Below are 26,002 nucleotides of genomic sequence, written 5' to 3'. Positions count from 1 at the left end.
CCACTAAAACAACTGCAGAGGAGGATTTCAGAGGCATGTAAACAAGGCAGATTGCCGTTAGGACAGGGGAGAAGATTGAGATCTTGGGCCAGATTCACGTAAATCAGCGGATCTTTAGATCCGCTCGATCTACCTGATTTAAGATCCGCTCCCGCAAGTTTGCGAGGCAAGTGGGTAATTCACAAACCACTTACCTCCAAACTTGCGGCGGCGGATTGTAAATCCCCCAGCGGAATTCAAATTCCGCGGCTAGGGGGAGTGTACTATTTAAATCAGGCGCGTTCCCGTGCCGATTTAAATGAGCATGCGCCGTCCGCGGAATTTCCCAGGGTGCATTGCTCCCACTGACGTCGCTAGGATGTCAGTGGTTTCGACACTTACGTAAACGACGTCCATCCGTATTCGAGAAAGACTTACGCAAACGGCGTTAAAAAATTTAAAATTGACGCGGGAACGACGGCTATACTTAACATTGGCTGCGCCTCATAGAAGCAGGGGTAAGTAAACGCCGGGAATGCTGCTACGGAAACGTCGTAAGAACACTGCGTCGGGTCCGCGTACGTTCGTGAATTCGTGTATCTCGCTGATTTACATATTATTCAACGTAAATCAGCGGGAACACCCCCGGCGCCATTTTCAAATTGAAAATAAGATCCGACAGTGTAACACATTGTAACACTGTCGGATCTTAGCCATATCTATGCGTATCTGATTCTATGAAGATAGATAGGACCAGTTTAAGTCAGAGATACCATGGTGTATCAGGAGATACACCATCGTATCTCTTTGTGAATCTGGACCCTTGTGTTTCTGATAAACACCCACAGTTACCAAGCACCTCCTAGGGACACACTTATTTTTTGATCGCCCCTGGTGTTAACCCATTTCCCAACCAGTGTAACTTTATTAGTGTCACTGGTCCCCAAAAAAGTGTCAAAAGTGTCAGTTAGGTGTCCGATTTGTCCTTCGCAATATTGCAGTCCTAAAAATCGATGATTGCCGCCATTACTAGTAAAAAATAAATAAATAAATAAATGGCATAAAGATATCCCATCATTTGTAGACAGGATAACTTTTGTGCAAACTAATCGATATGCGCTTATTGGGATTTGTATTACCATAAATATTTACCAGAATACATATCGGCCTAAACTTATGAAGAAATGTGTTTCTTTTACATTGTTTGGAATATGTATTATAGAAGAAAGTAAATTATATATATATATATTTTTTCAAAATCGTTAGTGTTCTTCTGTTTATAGCTCAAAAAATAAAAACCGCAGAGGCGATCATATACCACCAAAAGAAAGCTCTATTTGTGGGGAAAAAAGGACGCCAATTTTGTTTGGGAGCCACGTCGCACGACCGCGCAATTGTCAGTTAAAGTAACACAGTGCCGTATCGCAAAAAATGGCCTGGTCATGGAGGGGGGTAAAATCTTCTGGGGTTGAAGAGGTTAAGGACATATAAGGGTTTTTTTTTTCATGAATATTGTCCTGCAACAATGTTTTTTTTTCTCAACCCTAATGCCCCATACACACCATCACTTTATGTGATGAAAAAAAATGACGTTTTTAAAAACGTCACTTTAATTGACTGTGTGTGGGGGAAAACGTTGTTTTATGTCTTGTAAAAAACGACCAAAAAAAATTGAAGCATGCTTCAATTTTATGTGTCGTTTTTCAAAAGTGCACTTTTTACTTCACAGAAATTGACCGTGTGTAGCAAAAAACGTCGTTTTCTAAGACGTTTTTTCATCCGCGCATGCCCAGAAGCTACTTATGAAGCGAGCTTCAATGGTAAAACGTGGTGAGAACGTAACCTCACTTTGCTAGAACATTGTGAGAAAAACGATGGTGTGTAGGCAACTTCGTCTTTGAAAATTGAAGTTTCAAAAACGTCATTTTTTACTTCACAGAAAGTGTCGTTTTTTTTCATCACATAAAGTGATGGTGTGTATGCGGCATTAGACAATTAAACATAATAAAACTAAACAAAAGCCACTTCTTTTTTTTTTTTTGAGCAGTGTTAGTTTAAAAATAAATAGAGTTACTGCACATACAAAGTGTGTGTTTTATTCTGTAATTTATTGTAGATTAAAATAACATTAAAAGTATGATTCTGGCACAACACAATGCACATTTATTTACAAATGAAGTAAAGAAGTTTTTGTTTTTTTTAAATGCTGTGCTTTTTTTTCAGTGTGATACGTGAAAACATATTAATGAACAAAGCAAACAAATACAGAAAAAAAGTTTAAATATTAGTTAATAAAATAGAAAAAAAAAAACATTTTAATTGAAAAGAGAAGGAGAATAAGGAGTTAATTAGGACTCATTAGAGTTAACTAAGGGTTAAGGGGTTCAACAGAGGAACATTTAATTTTAAAAAGTCTTTTTTTATACTTCTTCCCTTTGATCTGTAAACAAAAAAGATAAAAAATGAAACAGTGTTTCAATGTAGCTTTCTGTATCTGTGGCTGAGCAATGTTGTTGATAATGGCAAAAAACAAAAGAACAAAAGCTGGACAGCCGCACTCCAAAATTTTCTTTAAAAGAGATGTCTTTATTTTCAACTGTGCATACAGTCACTGCAAGCCCACAAAAATCAGTATGGCCAACGTTTCGCACTGGCGTCAGTGCTTAGTCTTAAGCCATGACTAAGCACTGACGCCAATGCGAAACGTTGGCCATACTGATTTTTGTGGGCTTGCAGTGACTGTATGCACAGTTGAAAATAAAGACATCTCTTTTAAAGAAAATTTTGGAGTGCGGCTGTCCAGCTTTTGTTCTTTTGTTTTTTGCCATTACCGCATTGCCAGCACCCTGGTGGTTCAACAACCCCTGATCATCACGAGGCTCACCTGGAGCGGTGAGAATTCTGTCAATGTTGTTGATAAACATTGCCAGACTTAGATAGGAAGTGAACAGAAGTCTCCTTGTGGGTGTCACAGGCAGCAGTTCACAGATTTTTTTTTTGTTGATGTCCTTCACATCTTCTATTAACAAAACCCATTTGCTGGACAAGAATTGGGGGGACAATCTTCCCCACACAGTCATGTAAACATTTATTTTCTTTTAGCAATCTCTTAAATGGTAAAGAAACATTTCTCTTCAATTCCTCTTGAAATTAATTAAAACATAAATACAACATTACATTTAGCTATTCTAAAAATGATTTCATTTAAATAAAAAAAAAAATCCCAGTTGGCCGCTTCCTCTGTTGAGGTGAGGGAATAAACGGCGGGAAACGAGTTCATGAAAAAGATGATATTGTATCATAAAAATATCACATAAAAAATAAATACAAACAATTCATGTCTTATCTGTATTTTACTAATTCCTACCGTGTATGATGAAATATTATTTTATATACAGTATAAAATTTTGATAAATCTTAGCATTTATGTGATCAATATTTTTTTTTACTGATAAATCTGATAACAATTTTAACAATATTGACCACATAAAAAATGCAGTCCAGTCCAGTCTATCTGCTGGATTCACGTAGGGCGGTGTATGTTTTAGCCGGCGTAGCGTATCGTATTTACGCTACGCCGCTGTAAGTCAGAGAGGCAAGTTGTGTATTCACAAAGCACTTGCCTCCTAAGTTACGGCGGCGTAGCGTAAATGGGCTGGCGTAAGCGCGCCTAATTCAAATGTGGAACAGGGGGGGCATGTTTTATGTTAATGATTCGTGACCCGACGTGATTGATGTTTTTAACGAACAGCGCATACGCCGTCCGTGGACATATCCCAGTGTGCATTGCTCCAAAGTACGCCGCAAGGATGTATTGGTTTCGACGTGAACGTAAATTACGTCCAGCCCCATTCACGGACGACTTACGCAAACAACGTAAAGTTTTCAAAATTCAAAGCGGGAACGACGTCCATACTTAACATTGGCTAGGCCAGCTATTTGTTCGACTAACTTTACGCCTGAAAACGCCTTACGTAAACGGCTTATCTTTACTGCGACGGGCAAGCGTACGTTCGTGAATCGGCGTATCTCGCTGATTTACGTATTCTAGGCATAAATCAGCGTTCACGCCCCTAACGGCTGGCGGAACTAGACAGCTAAGATACGACGGCGCAGGCAGTCGTATCTTAGCTACATTTAAGTGTATCTCAATTTGAGAATATACTTAAATGTACGACGGCGCAGATTCCGAGTTACGACGGCGTATCTACTGATACGCTGGCTTAACTCTTTGTGAATCTAGCTATATGTCTTTCTAATCCCAACTGTATATGATGAAATAACTTTTTTTATTTTATATACATCATTGTGTTAAACATTAACTGTTATGTTTTCTTTTTTAATTATGGTAAATCTGAAAATTATTTTTACAATATTGATCATATAAAAAAGTCCAGCCCAGTGCAGTCTAGTCCTAGATACAAAGTGAAAACACACAATAAATGATTGAAGGGGGGGGGGATACATTGGGACTTTATATGAGGTAATGGGGTCAATTACCTCCATCCCTATAAATTGTATGAAAGAGAACAGGAAAGAGCGGGACTTTGTATACATCTGGTCCATGGCCGGGTCTATAGTAACATGGCAGAACCACCGGATTGCATACTGTGGTCCTCGATCACAAGGGAGAAGGGTGAGCAGTGGGAGAGAAGCATCCCTTCCCATTACCTGTAAAAGCAATCCAGTGGCTAATCAGCTGCTAGGATGCCTTCTACAAAAAAGAGAACCGCTGCCTGAAAATAAAGATACCAGAATGAAGTCTGTAGCTGCAGGCATCATCCCATTATAACCACCTCAACCTAAGCACGTCCATGGAAGTCCTACGGTTGAGAAGTGGCTAATTACATGCCATCCTCAGACTGTGAATATTGTTGTGCCGTTCTCCTTCCATGACAGTTCATGATCTGGAGTCAATTCTGGATAGAGTTTTCTGAAGAGCTCCTATCAGGTCCCTGTTTCTCAGGCTGTATATAATCGGGTTTAGGAGAGGGGTGACAACTGTGTAGAATACAGCCAGCCATCTCCCTGCCTGAAAAATCGTAGTTTTGGGTTGAAAGTAGTTGAAAAAAACAGTCCCGTAAAAGATGAAGACCACCGTGAGGTGAGAGGTGCAGGTGGAGTAAGCTTTCCGTCTTCCATCCTTCATTGTAATTTTCAGGATGGTTTTGAAAATGTAGACATAGGAGAGGGAAGTAATGAGAAATCCAGGGACTGAAAAACAGGCAGCTTGAAAATATATAAGAAAGTAATTGAGGAAAGTGTCAGAAGATGACAGTTGAAACAGTTGATATAATTCACAGAACAAGCTTGGGATGGTGGTGGGGTCAGGGAAGGCCAGTCTTAGCGCATAAAGTGTATGCAACAAGGAACAAGCAAAGCTGAGAACCCAGAATAAGAAGGCCACCTGAACACACAGGGGAAGCCTCATTATGGATGTATAATGCAAAGGATGGCAGATGGCAACATAGCGATCATAGGACATTATATCAAGTATGAAGCACTCAGTGCTGCAAAACCAGGAGAAGAAGAAGACCTGAGAGATACACGTTGGGTATGAAATTAGTCTGTTTCCAGTAAAGATGTCAAAAGACACATGTAATACGGAAGTGGAGGAGTTGAAGATGTCTAAAACTGAGAGATTTCCCAAGAAAAAGTACATGGGGGTGTGCAGGTGGGAGTCTGAGACCACCAGGGAAATGATGAGAAGATTCCCGGCCAGTGTGGCCACATAGATGAGGAAGATCAGCAGAAATACCGGGATCTGAGAATATCTGAGGTCTGACAGGCCAAGCAAAATTAACTCAGACTGAGAAGTTTGATTTCCCATCAGAACCAAATAGTTCACTTTACGAAGAGAGGGAGCGATAATGTGAGGATTCGCATTGTATTATATAGAGGAATGGAGAACGGCACCTGCTAAATAAGATGGATGTCAGGAACCAGAACCCCGCCCTCCAGGCTCAATATAGAAGTCCAAATGAGGGGTTGAAGCATAGAAAGAGTTAATTTAGGTTCAAATATAGCAATACATGGCAACAGATTTGGGCAATAATCCCTTAGTCAGGCCAAAAAGGAGATCCACAATAACAATCAATAACAGTGAACATATACTAGCAAGAGTGTAAGCCCGGGAATAACATGTTCCAGTTTATTCCATCATTAATTGATACAAATCAGGAGAAACAAACTAACAATGAGTTGAAAACAGAAAGTAAAAGCTGACAACTGCTGTCATACTCCCACCCTCATTGAACAACAATATCCGGTGATGGTCTAGTGAGAGTAATATATGCAAAATGTAATTTTAAAAGTAATAAACTTATACCATTTTTTCAAGCAGCTTGGTCCACCCGTAGCTTCTTTCAAAGGGGGTTGTTCTTCTTGTCTCACCCTTTCATTTTTTTGGATTATATAAATAAACCTAAAAAAATAACAAATTACCATATAAATAATCAAAAATAAATCATGAGAATCAATATGTTATACAAGTACAAATCTAATTCATGATTCAAACCCAATGGATATCACAGATTTAGTTGGTGGATCCAGAAATCTCGTTTTTAGAAGCAATTCCCGGTCACCTAGTCCTCTTTAACTTGGGAATAGAACCGATAAGAATATATTTTATCTGGGATACCAAATGTCCAACATCAATGAAATGTCTCTCTACAGGTTGTCTATACATTTCTCCAGGGCTTTTTTTCTTACAGAATAGGTGCAGGAACTCCCTTCCCAGTCACCTGTTGTGTCCCCCCCCCCTACCCACCTCTGAGCACCATTCCTTGGTTCCACCCCCTACCCACTGCTGAGCACCATTCATTGGTACAACGCTCTACCCACCTCTGAGCACCATTTGTTGGTTCCACTCCCTACCCACCTCTGAGTGAGTGAGTGAGTGAGTGAGTGAGAAACGTATATAGCGCAACACATGCAAACTGAATCGCCTCTGAGCACCGTTCCTTGGTTCCACTCCCTACCCATCTCTAAGCACCATTCCTTGGATCCACCCCCTACCCACCTCCGAGCACCATTCCTTGGTTCCACTCCCTACCCACCTCCAAGCACCATTCCTTGGATCCACCCCCTACACACCTCCGAGCACCATTCCTTAGTTCCACTCCCTACACACCTCCAAGCACCATTCCTTGGTTCCACCCCCTACCCACCTCCGAGCACCATTCCTTGGTTCCACTCCCTACCCACCTCTAGGCACCATTACTTGGATCCACCCCCTACCCACCTCCGAGCACCATTCCTTGGTTCCACTCCCTACCCACCTCTAGGCACCATTACTTGGATCCACCCCCTACCCACCTCCGAGCACCATTCCTTAGTTCCACTCCCTACACACCTCCAAGCACCATTCCTTGGTTCCACCCCCTACCCAACTCCGAGCACCATTCCTTGGTTCCACTCCCTACCCACCTCCAAGCACCATTCCTTGGTTCAACCCCCTACCCACCTCCGAGCACCATTCCTTGGTTCCACCCCCTACCCACCTCTAAGCACCATTCCTTGGTTCCACCCCCTACCTAACTCTGAGCACCATTCCTTGGTTCCACCCCCTACCCACCTCTGAGCACCGTCCCTTGGTTCCACTCCCTACAAATCTCCGAGTACCATTCCTTGGTTCCACCCCCTACCCACCTCTCAGTAATGGATACAGAACCAAGTATCAATTAGTGGTGCTAAGTAATTTGTTAATGATAGGCAGTAAAATAGCTCCCCTATAGCCAGCAACAATGAATCTCCCCCAGCAACAATAGACTCTGAACAGCTAGCAACAATAGACCCCTCCCTCAACAGTTGATGTCTCCCAGCAATGATTGTCTCCCAGTAGCTAAGAGCCCCCAGCAACAATAGATCCCCTACCAGCGACGACTGACCTCCCCAGCAACAATAACCCCCCCTCCCCCGTAAAAATAGGTCCTGTCCAGCAACAAAAGATCCCCCAGCAGCCACCATTAATAGACCCTCTAGTACACCCCAGCACCCCTTGCCATTACATACATTCAGAGCCGGAGGTGCCGGAACTGCGTTCCCCCGCATTCCTGCTGAAAAAAAAAGCCCTGCATTTCTCTCTAATGACATACTTACAGGTGTATCTCATAAAATGAGAATTTCAATAATTCAATTAAAAAAGTGAAACCCATAATTATTATATTACACACAGATTGATATACAGTATGTCAACAATGTCATTCTTTTAATTTTGATGATTATGGCGTACAGCTAGTGACAACCCACAATTCACTATCTCAGAAAATTTAAATATTACATAAGACCAATAAAAAAACTTTTTTTTTATACAGAAATGTTGTCTTAGTGAGAAGTCTGTCCATGTCCAGTATAGGATGCACTCAATACTTGGTCGGGGCTCCTTTTGCATGAATTACGGCTTCAATGCGGCGTGGCACGGTGGAGATCATCCTGTGGCACTGCTGAGGTGTTATGGAAGTCCAGGTTGCTTTGCTAGCGTTCTTTAGTTTATCTGCATTGTTGGGTCGGTCTGGTGTCTCTCATCTTCCTCTTGACAATACCCTACAAATTCTCTATGGGGTTTAGGTCAGGCGAGTTTGCTGGCCAATCAAGCGCAGTGATCCCATGATCATGTGACTAGGTATTAGCAGTTGTGTGGGAGGTTCCAAGTCCTGTTGGAAAAATAAAACAGCATCTCCATAAAGCCGGTCAGCAGAGGGAAGGATGAAGTGCTTTAGAATTTCCTGCTAGAGAGCTGCACTGACTTTAACCCCTTCCATACCGGGGGGCACTTATACGCCTTCCTGCCCAGACCAATTTTCAGCTTTTGCATTTTGAATGACAATTGCGCGGTCATGCTACACTGTACCCAAACTAAATTTGTATCATTTTGTTCCCACAAATAGAGCTTTCTTTTGGTGGTATTTGATCACCTCTGCGATTTTTATTTTCTGCAAAAAAAAAAATTAAAAGACCGAAAATTTTGAAAAACAAATGCTTTTTTTTGTTTCCATTACAAAACTTTGTAAATAAGTATGTTTTCTCCTTCACTGATGGGCCTGCACTGACGGGCACTGATAAGGCGTCACTGATAGGCACCGATGAGGTGGCACTGATGAGGTGGAATTGATGGGCACTGATGGGCACTAATATGCAGCACTGATGGGGCACTGATAGGTGGCACTGATAGGGGGCATGGATGGGCACATATAGGCTGCACGGATGGGCACAGATAGGCGTCACGGATGGGCACAGATAGGCAGCATGGATGGGCACTGATAGGTGGCACAGATGGGCATGGATGGGCACTGATAGGTGGCACAGAAGGGCATGGATGGGCACTGATAGGTGGCACAGGTGGGCATGTATGGGCACTGATAGGTGGCATGGATGGGCATGGATGGGCACTGATAGGTGGCACGGATGTACTGTATTATATTGTACTTATGGATGCCAATCAGTGCCAAACAACAATGCCTGCCAATCAGTGATGCCCATTGTGGGCACTGATTGGCATCCATTGTGGGCACTGATTGGCATCCATTGTGGGCACTGATTGGCATCCCTGGTGGTCTAGGGTGGCATACCTGGTGGTGAGCATCCCTGGTGGTCTGGTGGCATCCCTGGTGGTCTAGTGGCATCCCTGGTGGTCTAGTGTGGGAATCCTAGTGGGGCTGTGCTGATAATCGATCAGCACAAACCCCCCCTGTCAGAGGAGCAGCCGCTCGGCTGACAGACGCGAGTGAGGAAAAGCCGATAACCGGCTCTTCTTGTTTACATCGTGATCAGCCGTGATTGGACACGGCTGATCATGTGGTAAAGAGTCTCCGTCAGAGACTTTTTACCTAGATCGGTGTCAGACTGACACCCCGCAACAACGATCGCCGCGATGCGCGCCCCGGGGGGCACGCAGGGGTTAAATATCCTGAGGACGTCATATGACGTCCAGTCAGGATATTGAAACCACTTTGCCGACGTCTTTTTGCAATAGGGCGGGCGGCAAGTGGTTAAACTTGATAAAACAGAGGACCAACACCAGCAGATGACACGGCTCTCCAAATCATCACTGACTGTAGAAACTTCACACTGGACCTCATGCAACTTGGATTCTGTTCCTCTTTACTCTTCCTCCAGACTCTGGAACCATGAGGTCCAGTGTGACGTTTCTACAGTCAGGCAGTGATGATTTGGGGAGCCGTGTCATCGGCTGGTAATGTCCTATAGACAGACAGATCAGCCTGAGAAGATTTCATCCAATCATCAATAAAAGGGAGATTTTAGTGATAAAACTAACCAGCCTCCATTCCTCCGAGTTGTAGAGTGATCAGTAACCCCCCTCATCTCATCTATGGAGCTCTTATTTCTCAGCTCTCTAATGCCATCATTCATGGAATCCAATATTTGGATGAGTGTCAGTTACAGAAGATTTTCTCAGGTGACACCGGACATCCAACAGTAGATCGGATCCATTCTTTATTCTCATCTAATCTGAGAGATTTTCCTAAAAAAAGTACATGGGGGTGTTTCAGTGGGAGATCAGCAGCAAAATAATGAGAAGATTCCCGGCCAATGTGAGCGAATTTATTCAGGAGGTTCAGCAGAAATACCGGGATCTGAGAATATCTGAGGCCTGACAAGCCAAGCAAAATGAACTCAGAATGAAAAATGTGTCTTTCCATCAGAGCCACACAATTCACTAAGAGGGGAGCGATAATATAAGGATTCAGGAGGAGACCCCCTTACCTGGACTGTGAAGGATCATTCCCACAAAGACATTAATATAATACAAATAAAATATATTTCATGAATTTTCACATTTTTATCAGTGAATATTTTGTACAAAATTGTAATAAAAATAGTTATTATAATTTCACACAGAGTCATGTCTGGTTCACTAAAAAAAGAAAAAAAGGAATAGAACATAAACTTTTATTAATGTGAACTTCTGAGCTTTTTCCATTTTTTACATCATCCATTCCACATTATGAAGATTTTTATCAATACTTTAAGATATTTATTGTTATTGTGATCAGACCCAGTAACCAATAATAAGAAAACATTGATCAACATTTCTTAATCATTTCAGTGCATGAAATGGGCAGGTTCCTAAATATGTTCAATTTACTTCTATATAGTTTTGATGTATACTGCAGTGTATCAGTGTCCCATCAACATCTGTCACAGTGTACAAGTGTCCCATCAACATCTGTCACAGTGTACAAGTGTCCAATCAACATCTGTCACAGTGTACAAGTGTCCAATCAACATCTGTCACAGTGTACAAGTGTCCAATCAACATCTGTCACAGTGTACAAGTGTCCCATCAACATCTGTCACAGTGTACAAGTGTCCAATCAACATCTGTCACAGTGTACAAGTGTCCAATCAACATCTGTCACAGTGTACAAGTGTCCCATCAACATCTGTCACAGTGTACAAGTGTCCAATCAACATCTGTCACAGTGTACAAGTGTCCCATCAACATCTGTCACAGTGTACAAGTGTCCCATCAACATCTGTCACAGTGTACAAGTGTCCCATCAACATCTGTCACAGTGTACAAGTGTCCCATCAACTTCTGTCACAGTGTACAAGTGTCCCATCAACATCTGTCACAGTGTACAAGTGTCCCATCAACTTCTGTCACAGTGTACAAGTGTCCCATCAACATCTGTCACAGTGTGCAAGGGTCTCATCAACATCTGTCACAGTGTACAAGTGTCCCATCAACATCTGTCACAGTGTACAAGTGTCCCATCAACATCTGTCACATGTACAAGTGTCCCATCAACATCTGTCACAGTGTACAAGTGTCACATCAACATCTGTCACAGTGTACAAGTGTCCCATCAACATCTGTCACAGTGTACAAGTGTCCCATCAACATCTGTCGCAGTGTACAAGTGTCCCATCAACATATGTCACAGTGTACAAGTGTCCCATCAACATCTGTCACAGTGTACAAGGGTCCCATCAACATCTGTCACAGTGTACAAGTGTCCCATCAACATCTGTCACAGTGTACAAGTGTCCCATCAACATCTGTCACAGTGTACAAGTGTCCCATCAACATCTGTCACAGTGTACAAGTGTCCCATCAACATCTGTCACAGTGTAAAAGTGTCCCATCAACATCTGTCACAGTGTACAAGTGACCTATCAACATCTGTCACAGTGTGCAAGGGTCTCATCAACATCTGTCACAGTGTACAAGTGTCCCATCAACATCTGTCACAGTGTACAAGTGTCCCATCAACATCTGTCACAGTGTACAAGTGTCCCATCAACATCTGTCACAGTGTACAAGTGTCCCATCAACATCTGTCACAGTGTAAAAGTGTCCCATCAACATCTGTCACAGTGTACAAGTGACCTATCAACATCTGTCACAGTGTACAAGTGTCCCATCAACATCTGTCACAGTGTACAAGTGTCCCATCAACATCTGTCACAGTGTACAAGTGTCCCATCAACATCTGTCACAGTGTACAAGTGTCCCATCAACATATGTCACAGTGTACAAGTGTCCCATCAACATCTGTCACAGTGTACAAGTGTCCCATCAACATCTGTCACAGTGTACAAGTGTCTCATCAACATCTGTCACAGTGTACAAGTGTCCCATCAACATCTGTCACAGTGTACAAGTGTCCCATCAACATCTGTCACATGTACAAGTGTCCCATCAACATCTGTCACAGTGTACAAGTGTCACATCAACATCTGTCACAGTGTACAAGTGTCCCATCAACATCTGTCACAGTGTACAAGTGTCCCATCAACATCTGTCACAGTGTACAAGTGTCCCATCAACATCTGTCACAGTGTAAAAGTGTCCCATCAACATCTGTCACAGTGTACAAGTGACCTATCAACATCTGTCACAGTGTACAAGTGTCCCATCAACATCTGTCACAGTGTACAAGTGTCCCATCAACATCTGTCACAGTGTACAAGTGTCCCATCAACATCTGTCACAGTGTACAAGTGTCCCATCAACATCTGTCACAGTGTACAAGTGTCCCATCAACATCTGTCACAGTGTACAAGTGTCCCATCAACATCTGTCACAGTGTACAAGTGTCTCATCAACATCTGTCACAGTGTACAAGTGTCCCATCAACATCTGTCACAGTGTACAAGTGCACATCAACATATGTCACAGTGTACAAGTGTCCCATCAACATCTGTCACAGTGTACAAGTGTCCCATCAACATCTGTCACAGTGTACAAGTGTCCCATCTACTTCTGTCACAGTGTACAAGTGTCCCATCAACATCTGTCACAGTGTACAAGTGTCCCATCAACATCTGTCACAGTGTACAAGTGTCCCATCAACATCTGTCACAGTGTACAAGTGTCCCATCAACATCTGTCACAGTGTACAAGTGTCCCATCAACATCTGTCACAGTGTACAAGTGTCCCATCAACATCTGTCACAGTGTACAAGTGTCCCATCAACATCTGTCACAGTGTACAAGTGTCCCATCAACATATTACATTATTTATGTAAGAGAATGTGTCAGAGAATTTCACCCAATGACACCGGAACCTCCAACCAAACATTGGATCCATTCTGTATTCTTTGGCCCAGATTCTCATTCGGACTTACGACGGCGTATCGCCACGTACGCCGTCGTAAGTCCGAATGAGAGCCGTCGTATCTATGCGGCTGATTCTTGGAATCAGTTACGCATCAATTCGGCTTAGATACGAGCGGCGTAAGTCTCTTACGCCGTCGTATCTTAGTTGCATATTTATGCTGGCCGCTAGGTGGCGCTTCCGTAGATTTCCGCGGCGAATATGCAAATTTGCTAGATATGCCGATTCACAAACGTACGTGCGCCCGGCGTATCAAGATACGTTGTTTACGTAAGACATACGCAGGCATAAAGTTACCCCTCTTAAAGCAGGGGTAAGTCATGTTAGGTATGGACGTCGGAAACGTACGAACAGCGTCGTATTTTACGTCGTTTGCGTAAGTCGTCCGTGAATGGGGCTTGGCGTAGGTTACGTTCACGTCGACTAAGAATTGAGCGGGCGCAATTTACTTTGAAAATTCAACATAATACTGAGCATGCGCGCGCATGTGCCATTCGTAAAAAGCGTAATTTACGTGGGGTCATGATTAGTTTACATAAAACACGCCCACCTCTTCCTCATTTAATTTAGGCGCGCTTATGCCGGCACATTTACGCTACGCCGCCGTAACTTAGGACGCAAGTGCTTTGTGAATACTGCACTTGCCTCTCTAAGTTGCGGCGGCGTAACGTAAATACGATATGCTACGCCCGCTTAAAGTTACGCCACCCTACGTGAATCTGGGCCGAGTCTTTTCCATTTCCCACCATGTAAAGTCTTATGCCGCGTACACACAATCGGGCTTTTGCCCGGTCAAAAAGCACATAGGAATTCCGCCGAAAATAAAACATGTTCTATATTTAAACTCCGATGGAATTCATCGGAATTTCCGATACAATTTCTCCAATGGGGCACACACGGTCGGAATTTCCTATGGAAAAAAACCCCAGGCAAAAAACCCCAGCAGAGCCATGATCCAATTTGCTACAGCAGGGGAAAAAAATCCTTCCTGATCCCCCGAGAGGCAATCGGATTTTCCCCGGATCAACTTCACCTATAAATGTCAGTACTCAGTTATATTATGTGCATTTAGGGAAGAATCCAGGCCTTTCTTATAGCAATCTACTGATCTGACCAGAACCACCTCTGGAGGGAGTCTGTTCCACATTTTCACACCTCTTACTGTGAAGAAACCTTTCCGTATTTGGAGATGAAATCTCTTTTCCTCTAGACGTAAAGAGCGCCCCCTTGTCCTCAGTGATGACTATAAATTGAATAACTCAACACCAAGTGCACTATATACACCCCTTATATACATGGCGATCATATCTCCCCTTATTCTCCTCTTCTCAAGAGAGAATAAATTCAGTTCCTCTAATCTTTCCTCATAGCTGAGCTTTACATTAGTGTGTAAAGATCTGTAACATGATAAGAAGGAATTCTCGGGGGTGTAACGCTGGCTGTGATCACTTTTATGACTCGGAGTAAAAACTGAACTCCGGGAACAGATCATGATTTATCATTACAGGTCCTCTTTTCTGAGAAATACACGGACTGGGGTCATCAGATTTCTGGGATTCTCTTTCACCGTCCCAAACTGATGTGGGAGCCAATCAGAATATAGCAGGAAAGTGTGATAAGACTCAATGGGGGAAGATTTACTAAAACTGGAGCACACAGAATCTGGAGTATCTCTGCATAGTAACCAATCAGCTTCCAGGTTTTATTGTCAAAGCTTAACTAAACAATCTGAAGTTAGAAGCTGATTGGTTCCTGTGCACAGCCTCCCCAGATTCTGTGGGCTCCAGTTTTAGTAAATCTCCCCCATTGTTATCACTCACCTGTATATTCAGAATCTCTTATTGATGATGGATGGGGTCTGTGTACGGGAATACAGGGGATGGAGATGAGGAATATATAACACTGTATGATTGTCAGGAAGGATCGATCACCTTGTAGAAGAATATTTCATGTATAAAACATCCAACACCTTCCTGTTGTAGACGGATACAATGTGTCCTGTAGAGGTCGTGTTATCAGGTCTTGTGTTGGTCGGGTTCCTTCAGCCAGTTCTATAGAGGAGATCGGAGTGTCGGGTAGAGAGGACACACAGGTTCTCCCCCCTCCCTGCACCATCTCACCGTATATAAAAGCATTCAGAATCTCCCTGAGACCTCCATCCCCATCCCCCCCGTGTCTCATTACACTGCCGAGATCTCACCGAGGCCTCATGACACAAGACGATCCAAAAATATCTTTGTGCTTCTTTGTTTTTGTGCCAACATTTTAAGAAAGTTATTTTTGTATTTCTTGTATTGATAAGTTAATAATGTAAAGTCCATTCTTACAGGCACAGGGCTAATAAGGTAGGGTGACCAGACATCCCCTGTTTCAGGGGACAGTCCCCTGATTGAGGACACTGTCCCCGGGCCGTCTTTAATATGGTTTGGGCCCTGGGCAAACATTTTTTTGGGCCCCCCTCCAGCTTATTTTGGGCCTGGCTGGTTCACATGTATGTTTTGGCGGTCCTCATTTGTGCAGGTACAGCAGCCTATTGATTTGAATGGGCCGCCATGCCTTTGTTTCCTGCAGAAAAAAGGTGCATTCAGCATTTTAAAAATACAGTTGCCTTGAAATCCATTCTGCTTTTGCACCATGCTACTTACCTGCAGTTCTTGCACACACAAACGCACTGCGTTTTTAAAAGCGTGACCTAAACGTCTAAAAATGCAGCACGTCTGACAGTGCGGGAAATGCAGATAAGTCACAGCAGACAGCATAATAGACAGACAGTGCTGTATTTCAGTGCTTGATGGGCATAGGTGTGCCGTGTGTGCAGCCTATTACATGAGGCATGCACTTTTATTTGCAGGAAACGCAGGCATGGCGGCCCATTCAAATGAATGGGCTGAAGTGCCTGCGCAAATGTGGGCCGCCAAAACACATACATGTGAACCAGCCAGGCCCAAAATAAGCCCATCAAGCAGTTAAATACAGACAGTAATGCCATGTGCTCTGAGGCCTTACTCAGCCTGGACTGCAGGTCTGGTCTCTGATTTAAAGAGTTCCTCTATTTTACACATGGCATGGCATGGGGTCCCATGGTGCTAAAGCAGAATGGACAGACGATGCTGTGACCCCCATGCCATGCCATGTGTAAAATAGAGGAACTTTTTAAAACACTAACCAGACCTGCAGTGAATCATCAAATATTATAAAGACTTTGGGCACACTCTACAGAAAACTTCTATATACAATATAGATTAGCAAACAGTGACATACCTTGAGGAGCAGGACATGAAGAAGTCAGCCTCGGGAAGAGCAAACTGGGGATGTTATAAAATCACATTCTAATTTACTTTTATATACAAGCAGCACCCAGTGGCAGGAAGGGAGAAGTGCACGCCTAAAGGGAAGCCAGGGGTGCTGTACATTTTAAAACACTGGGAAGGGAAGCAGTACTGTCACTGGCTGCGTGCCGCTGATGATTTTCAGCCTGATTTGTGGGCACCACAGGGGCTTAACGGGCGGCAGGGCCGCCATCAGGAATTATGGGGCCACTTACACAGCTTCAGGCATGGGCCCCCTGGAGCAGAGAACCGGGGGGGTGCTGCCGCCTGAAATTGAGAAGCGGGGGGGCTGCCACGAATTTAGAAGCGGGGGGCCCTTTACAAAAAAAGAAATAAATAAAGAAAAATATATATAAAAAAAGGGGCGTAGCCATCCGGGGCCCTGGGGACCTCTGGGCCCTTTAATAAAAAGAAAAAAAGGAATAAATATATATATATAAAATATATGAATATTTTTTTTACAAAAAAGGGGGCTGCCATCTGGGGCCCTGGGGACCTCTAGGCCCTTTAATAATTTTTTTTTTATGAAAATAAATTACAAAAAAAAGGGGGTTGCCATCCGGGACCTCTGGGCTCTTTAATAAAAATATATATATATATATATATATATATATATATATATATATATATATATATATATATATATATATAAAAAGAAACATTTATAAAAAAAAAGGGGGTGGGGTTGCCATCCAGGGCCCTGGGGACCTCTGGGCCCTTTAATAAAAAAATAAAATAAAAAAAATATATAAACAAAAATAAAAAAATAAACATTTATTAAAAAAAATAAAAAAGGGTTTTGCCACATGGGGCCCTGGGGTCCTCTGAGCCCTTTAATAATATATATATATATATATATATATATATATATATATATATATATATATATATATATATATATATATATATATAAACAAAAAAAAATAAACATTTATAAAAAAAGGGGGGGTTTGACACATGGGGCCCTGGGGACCTCTGAGCCCTTTAATAACATTTTTTTTATATAAAAAAAGGGGGGGGTTGCCATCCAGGGCCCTTTAATAATAATAATAATAATAATATATATATATATATATATATATATATATATATATATATATATATATATATATATATATATATATATATATATATATATATATATATATATATATATATAAAAGAAATACAAAAATAAAAAATATATAAAAAAGGGGGTCCCTGGGTACCTCCGAACCCCTAAAAAAATTGGCCCTTTAATAAAAAATAAAATAAAAATATTTAAAAAAAAAATGTATAAAAAAAAAGGGGGGGTTGCCATCCGGGCCCCTGGGAACCTCCGGACCCCTTACAGGTGTACTGCCTGTACCCCCCTGATGGAAGCCCTGTGTGTAGTTCAGATTTATGGGTGGTAAAGCAGCCAGGAGAACAAAAAGGACTAAAGTTGCCAAAAAATTGCTTCCTGGCCGTTCCCATATTGCTTGTGGGCATGTGAAGCCCACAAGCATTATGTTCCGGGATACAGTTCAGCTGAGGGACCAGCATGCACCGCCCGTTAAGAGCCGTGGTATTTGTACATTGAAATCATCTCCCCTCTCATCGTCTCTTTTCCAGAGAGAATAAGTTCAGAGCTCACAACCTTTCCTCATCACTAATATCCTCCAGTTTATTTATTAGCTTTGTAGCCCTTCTTTGTACTCTCTCCATTTCCAGTACATCCTTCCTGAGGACTGGTGCCCAGAACTGGACGGCATACTCCAGGTGCGAACGGACCAGAGTCTTGTAGAGGGGAGAATTATCCTTTTATCTCTGGAGTTGATCCCTTTTTTAATGCCAATATTTTTTTTGCTTTGTTAGCAGCAGCTTGGCATTGCTGAGCCTGTCATCTACTAGGACCCCCAGGTCCATCTCCATCCTAGATTCCCCCAGAGGTTCCCCCCCCAGTGTATACATTGCATTCATATTTTTGCCACCCAAATGCATTATTTTACATATCTCTACAGTGAACCTCATTTGCCATGTTAATGCATAGAATGCACCTTCTGACTTTACAACCAGTTTAACTAAACAACTCTTCCAGCTTACAGAAATGGGTCAACAGGCAAGTGACCATTGATTTATATCAACCTAGAGTAGATAGGGCCACAGCTATGAGTCATATTGAAATTCCGAGGGTAACAGTGTCACAAATGATCAGACGTCATCCTTGTTCTCATCTTTTTATGTAAAATACGATAGTAGAACCATGGTATAAAATAAAGGTCAGTAAAGATCAAGGAAATGATGGAGGGAAATTGAGATAAAGGAGGTGGGGCATAGGTAGGGTGGTTAGGTAGGGGGGAGAGAAGGTAGGGTAAGAGAAAAAGAGGGTGAGGGGAGGTGTATGATGGGTGCACTGAGTGGGGGGAGTGACAAAGAATTAGTGGAATTCCCCTAGAGGGTGCCTCAATACTGTCATCATTTTTATTTGCTATATTTATGATACCTCTGGGAAATGATCCAACACCATGGTCTTAGCTAGCGCTGCTATGCAGAGGACACATATATCTACCTCTTTCAGACCAGACTCCGGTCACCTAGCACAATATACTGATAGTGACTTTATAGGCTGCATAATCCGCCTACACCATGTCCTCCTAGGAGATCTAGAAGTCACTTGTGTTTTCTATATTACACAGTTTCATTCAGTAGAACCAAGGCCGTCTTTTCTCATGGGTACTTCTGGGCACTGCTCAGGGGCCCCAGATGAATGGGGGCCCCTGCAGTCCCCCCCAGAGGGGGGGAATTACATGTGGATAGAGCGGGTGTTCAGTGCATTGGTGGGGGGAATTACTGGAACAAAACTTTGGTGGCTCACCCTGCCAGGTCAAGCTACAGGTTGAGCCACAAAAGATTGCTTCTTGTTATTTCCCCCACCACACTGATCACTATCAGGTTTCCATGACTTTTATCTATATTGCCGGGACCCGACAATTCATGAATAGCCGCGAGTAGTTTTAATTTATTTATTTTTCCTTTAGAAATGACACTTTGTGCAGGGACAGTTCTAAACACGGGAAACATGCGCCACTTTACAGGCATACTATAGACACCCCCTAGCTATGAAATTTAAAGGAATATTTCACTTTTAATGTTTCACTTTAAGCATTATTAACCACTTCCTTACTGGGCACTTAAACCCCCTTCCTGCCCAGAGGACTTTTTACAATTCGGCACTGCGTCGCTTTAACTGACAATTGCACGGTCGTGCGACGTGGCTCCCAAACAAAATTGACGTCCTTTTTTTCCCACAAATAGAGCTTTCTTTTGGTGGTATTTGATCACCTCTGCGGTTTTTATTTTTTGCGCTATAAACAAAAATAGAGTGACAATTTTGAAAAAAAAATAAAAAAAATTGAATTGTTGCTGTAATAAATGGCTCAATTTTTTTTAAAAAAAACATTTTTTATCCTCAGTCTAGGCCGATACGTATTCTACATATTTTTAGTAAAAAAAAAAAAAATCGCAATAAGCGACTGGTTTGCGCAAAAGTTATAGCGCCTACAAAATAAGGGACAGAATTATTATTTTTTTATTATTATTTTTTTTACTAGTTATGGCGGCGATCTGCGACATTTATTGCGACTGCGACATTATGGCGGACACATCGGACACATTTTTGGCGCCATTCACATTTATACTGCAATCAGTGCTATAAATATGCACTAATTACTGTATAAATGTGACTGGCAGGGAAGGGGTTAACACTAGGGGGTGAGGAAGGGGTTAAATGTGTACCCTAATATTAGTGTTCTAACTGTGGGGGAAGGGGGGTGACTGGGGGGGTGACCGATCTGTGTCTCTATGTACAAGAGACACAGATCCGTCTCCTCTCTCCCCTGACAGCACCGCTGTCTGCGAGAGCCGGGAATGAGAGATGATCTCATATGTAAACATATGAGATCATCTCTCATTGGCCGCACAGATCGCCTAGGAAACGGCCGCTCCGATTGGCCGTTCACGGCGATCTGTGACTGGCTGTGTCCGAGGGACACGGCCAGTACAGAAGTTCCCCGCCGCGCGCTCGGGAGCGCGCACGGGGAACGCGGAAATGAGCTGCCGTCAATTGACGGCGGCTCAGAGATTTAGAACCACCCTGCGGCCGTCAATAGTCGTACGGCCGTAGGGAAGTGGTTAAAATCACTGCTCCCGAAAAAACTTCAGTTTTTAAAACTTTTTTTTGCATTGATACTGTACATGTCTCCTGGGGCAGGACCCGGGTCCTTAAACCCTTTTTTTGACAATAACTTGCATATTAGCCTTTAAAATTAGCACTTTTGATTTTTCACCTGCATGACCCATAGACTTTAACGGTGTTGGAACACATTTTTTGCCTGTTCGCATGTTCTGCAGAACCGGGGGGTGTTCGGCTCTTCCCTACTCTTCATCCCGATTATGTCATTTGTACAAGTACATATTAGTATTAATTTAATTGTTTTTGTAATATTTTCTAAGCAAGAAATTACTTTCTCGTGAATCTTATAAATTTATGCATGAGTGTGTGTATATATATTTGTGTGTTGTAGCTCTGACAAAGGGGAGTGTGCAAGCCCCTAAAATGTGTTGATTTGTTTGTATTGCTAATCATCTCATAAACATTATTAGCACTGAATGCCTTTGCTGAATTCTGAATATTTAGATCGTCCATGTTTGGCCAATGATGTCACCACTCTCCTGTCCCTTCCATTATAAAGCTAATGACAGCTCAGAGAGCTATCATTTGACTTGTGGTGGTATCGTGGTGTCAGGGTCCGGATCTGAACCTGAGACTTCTGTTGTGTCTGGCTGTAGCTCTTCTTGCTGTGCCAACTGACACACTGGATCGTTCACTATCTGATCTCTTAGGACAATCTTACCAAGTCCCTTGCTTTTTGTTAACCTTGAACTCAGCCATGAAGCCATGTCCCTGCACTCTATTTTCCAGATTATTGTGCTCTCTCCAGCTGATATCTTGCTTCTTTGCATAACTGCAGCTGTCCATATCGCCACTACCACTCATTACTGACCTTTGACTTTTTCCACATCTATGCTTCTGCTGGATCCCAACCTGCAACCACTTGTTTCTTACCTTTGGCTTCTACTGACAGTAGGGCAATCCCGAGGACCTGGTATAATATGCAGCAAAACCAATCTTCACCCTCAGGAGTCTGGTGATGACCAATTAGTGCTTAGACCCGAACCTCAGGTGAGTCTGCGTCATCCTTCAGGGTAACCTGCTTGAATACCTATCCTGTTGGTCGGTGGGAGTCTCTGTACTGCTATGGCTACTCCGAGTCTGACCCATGACAGTTGACTTGTGCTGGGTCAGCAGTTTTTTTATTCATTTGGCAAGTCAGCAGGTTGTGGACATTTCGAATCATTTTTAATGTTAAACTTTAATCTTTCATTTTATTTTATTTATGTTTTTGTTTTGTTTTTTTGCATTGGTACATATTCCCCAGAGTAGTGCCCATTCCCCCATAATATTGTTGATACTACTTGGCTATTAGCCCAGAAAACTGCCATTTCTAATTGGATAGATTTGTCTCCTATTAATTGCCTTGGAGTTCGGGTTTGGCATATGAGCGTTTTTGAATCTCACCGAACCCTGCTAAAGCTTAACCAATGACTTTGGCTTATCTCTGAACATATAATTACTCTACTCTTATACCTTAACCGACCGGATAAACAGTAAGTAAGGTATGTACAAACCAACAGAGTGAAGAAGGCGAAGACACCGGGGTATAGGCTTTCTTTAGGTTTATTGATGCTCTCACAATGGTGACATTCCATTACAGTGACACCTGATTACAATGTTCTCTTTGATTTTATTTTAGGCAACAATATGTCTTACAGTTGTGATATTCTGCACTTCTATCAGATTGTAATGTTTGGACATCTTTTGTCTCTACATAAAAAAAATTAAGAAATGTCTCACCTATCTAAAATGAAAATCTGGCAAATTTGTTTAAAATACAAGCCGTCCTGAGACTGAGAACATTGTTGTGGGGTTCTCCTTCAGTGACAGTTTAGGCTTCATTTCCATGGACGTTTTTGGATGTTTTTACAGCCACTTTTCTGAGCGTTTTTTGCAGCTTAAAAACGGCTCTCCATGTTTGGCCTCATGCCCACCATGACGTTTTTGAGCTGTAGATGGCTGAGTCGTTTTTAAGCTGCAACAAAAAAAAACAGGATCAGTGCGTTCTGAAGCTCCAGCGTTAGAGCTGTAAAAACGCCAGACGTTAAAAAACGCTCAAAAACTCGCAAAATGCTACCGCTGCGTTTCTGAGCTCCAGCTAAAAAAAAAAAAAAAAACATGGACAGGCGTTTTTAACCAGTTCCCGACCTCCTCATGTACATTTACGTCGGCAGAATGGCACGGACAGGCACAATCACGTACCTGTACGTCCTCTGCTAGACGTGGGTGGGGGGTCTGATCGGGACCCCCCGGTACATGCGGAGGTCGGGTCCGCTCGGGGAGCGATCCGGGATGACGGCGCGGCTATTTGTTTTTAGCCGCTCCGTCGCGATCGCTCCCCGGAGCTGAATAACGGGGAGAGCCGTGTGTAAACACGGCTTCCCCGTGCTTCACTGTGGCGGCGCATCGATCGTGTGATCCCCTTTATAGGGCAGACTCGATCGATGGTGTCAGTCCTACAGCCACACCCCCCTACACTAGTAAACACACACTAGGTGATCCCTAAATGTTACAGCGCCCCCTGTGTTTAACTCCCAAACTGTAACTGTCATTTTCACAATAAAGAATGCAATTTAAATGCATTTTTTGCTGTGAAAATGACAATGGTCCCAAAAATGTGTCAAAATTGTCCGAAGTGTCCGCCATAATGTCGCAGTCACGAAAAAAATCGCTGATCGCCGCCATTACTAGTAAAAAAAATAAAAAAAATAAAAATGCAAAAAAACTATCCCCTTTTTTGTAAACGCTATAAATTTTGCGCAAACCAACTGATAAACGATTATTGCGAATTTTTTTTACCAAAAATAGGTAGAAGAATACGTATCGGCCAAAAAGTAAAAAATATTGCATTTTTTTTTAAATTGTCGCTCTATTTTTGTTTATAGCGCAAAAAATAAAAACCGCAGAGGTGATCAAATACCACCAAAAGAAAGCTCTATTTGTGGGGAAAAAAGGACGCCAATTTTGTTTGGGAGCCACGTCGCACGACCGCGCAATTGTCTGTTAAAGCGACGCAGTCCCGAACTGTAAAAACCTCTTGGGTCTTTAGCCAGCATATTGGTCCGGGGCTTAAGTGGTTAAGCTGTAAAAAAGGCTAAAAAAAGTGGCTGTAAAAACGTCCATGGAAATGAAGCCTTATGGTGTGGAGGCCATTCTGGATAGAGTTTTCTGAAGAGCTCCTATCAGGTCACTGTTTCTCAGGCTGTATATAATCGGGTTGAGGAGAGGGGAGACAACTGTATAAAATACAGACAACAATCTGCCTACCAGAAAATTCTTAGTTTTGGGATGAAAGTAGTTGAAAAAAGCCGCCCCATAAAAGATGAAGACCACCGTGAGGTGAGAGGTGCAGGTGGAGTAAGCTTTCCGTCTTCCATCCTTTATTGTAATTTTCAGGATGGTTTTGAAAATGTAGACATAGGAGAGGAAAGTAATGAGAAAGCTAGTGACTTCAATAATTACAACATCAAGGTATAAAAAAAAATAGCTGAGGAAAGTGTCAGAAGATGACAGTTGGATCAGCTGAAATAGTTCACAGAAAAAACCTGGAATGGTGGTGGGTTCAGGATAATCCAGTCTTAATGTCAAAAGTATGTGTACCAAGCAACAAACAAACTTTAAGAGCCAGAAAAAGAATGTCACCTGAACACACAAGTGAATGTTTATCACGGTTGTATAATGCAAAGGATTACAGATGGCAACATAACGATCATAGGACATCACTGTAAGCATGCAGGACTCAGTGCCGGCAAACCAGGTGAAGAGGAAGACCTGAGAGATACAAGTAGGATATGAAATCAGCCGGTTTCCAGTAAAGATGTCAAAAGACACATGTGATATAGAAATTGAGGAGTTGAAGATGTCTAAAACTGAGAGATTTCCCAGGAAAAAGTACATGGGGGTCTGCAGGTGGGAGTCTGAGACCACCAGAAAAAAGATGAGAAGATTCTCGGCCAATGCGGCCACATAGATGAGGAGGATCAGAAGAAATATCGGGATCTGAGAATATCTGAGGTCTGACAGGCCAAGCAAAATGAATTCACACTGAGAAGATTGATTTCCCAACATAACTAAATAATTCACTAAGAGAAGGAATGATAATGTGAGGATTCAGGAAGACATTGTACTATATAGAAGAAAGGTGAAGAGCGCCTGCTAAATAAGATGGATGTCAGCAACCAGAACCCCACCCTCCAGGCTCAATATAGAAGCAAAAAGTCCAAATGAGGGATTACAGCATAATAAAGAGTTTATTTAAGTTAAATAAATAGCAATATATAATGGCAACAGTTTTGGGTAATAATCCCTTAGTCAGGCCAAAAAAGAGATCCACAATAACAATCAATACAGTGAGCATATACTAGTAAGAGCGTAATACCAAGAATAACATGTTCCAATCTATTTCATCATTAAGTGATACAAGTCAGGAGAAACAAACAATGAGTACAAAATAGAAAGTAAAGCTGATGGTCGCTGCCATACTCCCATCTACATTGTACAAAGACTTCCAGTGATTATATACATAAGCCTATAAAAATAAAAATCACAAATCACCATATAAAGAGCCAAAAATAAATCATGCAAATCAATATGTTATACAAAGAAGTACAAATCCAAGTCATGATTCAAACCCAATGGATGTCTGTGATTTAGTTGGTAAATCCAAAATATCTCTCTTTTTTAGACTCAATTCCCGATCACCTTCTCTTTTTAACTTGGGAATAGAATCTATAAGAATATATTTTATCTGGAACACCAATATCAATGAAATGTCTCTCTAGAGGTTGTTCTATACATTTCTCTCCAATGACATACTTCTACCCAGCAATCCTTCCCTTCACCTGCTAAAATGTCTCCATGACATAACAAAAACCACATGGACATCAGATCATGTAAATGATGAACTCATACAG

The 26,002-nt window shown here is 42.2% G+C and overlaps 2 protein-coding genes across 2 annotated transcripts; both read right to left on the bottom strand.

Moving 5' to 3' along the window:
- Positions 1-4,768: 4,768 nt before the first annotated feature.
- On the bottom strand, positions 4,769-5,836 carry LOC120942820 (olfactory receptor 1J2-like; the record flags this gene model as incomplete). The annotated part of the gene is made up of 1 exon (XM_040355746.1): positions 4,769-5,836. A coding segment is annotated over one exon (957 nt), but the record flags the coding sequence as incomplete, so codon positions are not given.
- Positions 5,837-24,224: 18,388 nt separating this feature from the next.
- Positions 24,225-25,157, bottom strand: LOC120942819 (olfactory receptor 1361-like). Its single transcript, XM_040355745.1, has one exon. It carries the CDS (start codon positions 25,155-25,157, stop codon positions 24,225-24,227), a length of 933 nt encoding a protein of 310 aa, XP_040211679.1.
- Between the last annotated feature and the right edge of the window lie 845 nt (positions 25,158-26,002).

This window comes from Rana temporaria, chromosome 6 (genome assembly GCF_905171775.1).
Source record: "Rana temporaria chromosome 6, aRanTem1.1, whole genome shotgun sequence".
Taxonomy (NCBI): Eukaryota; Metazoa; Chordata; class Amphibia; order Anura; family Ranidae; genus Rana; species Rana temporaria.
The sequence above is the reverse complement of the archived record's forward strand: the minus strand, read 5'-3'. Positions and strand labels throughout refer to the sequence as shown.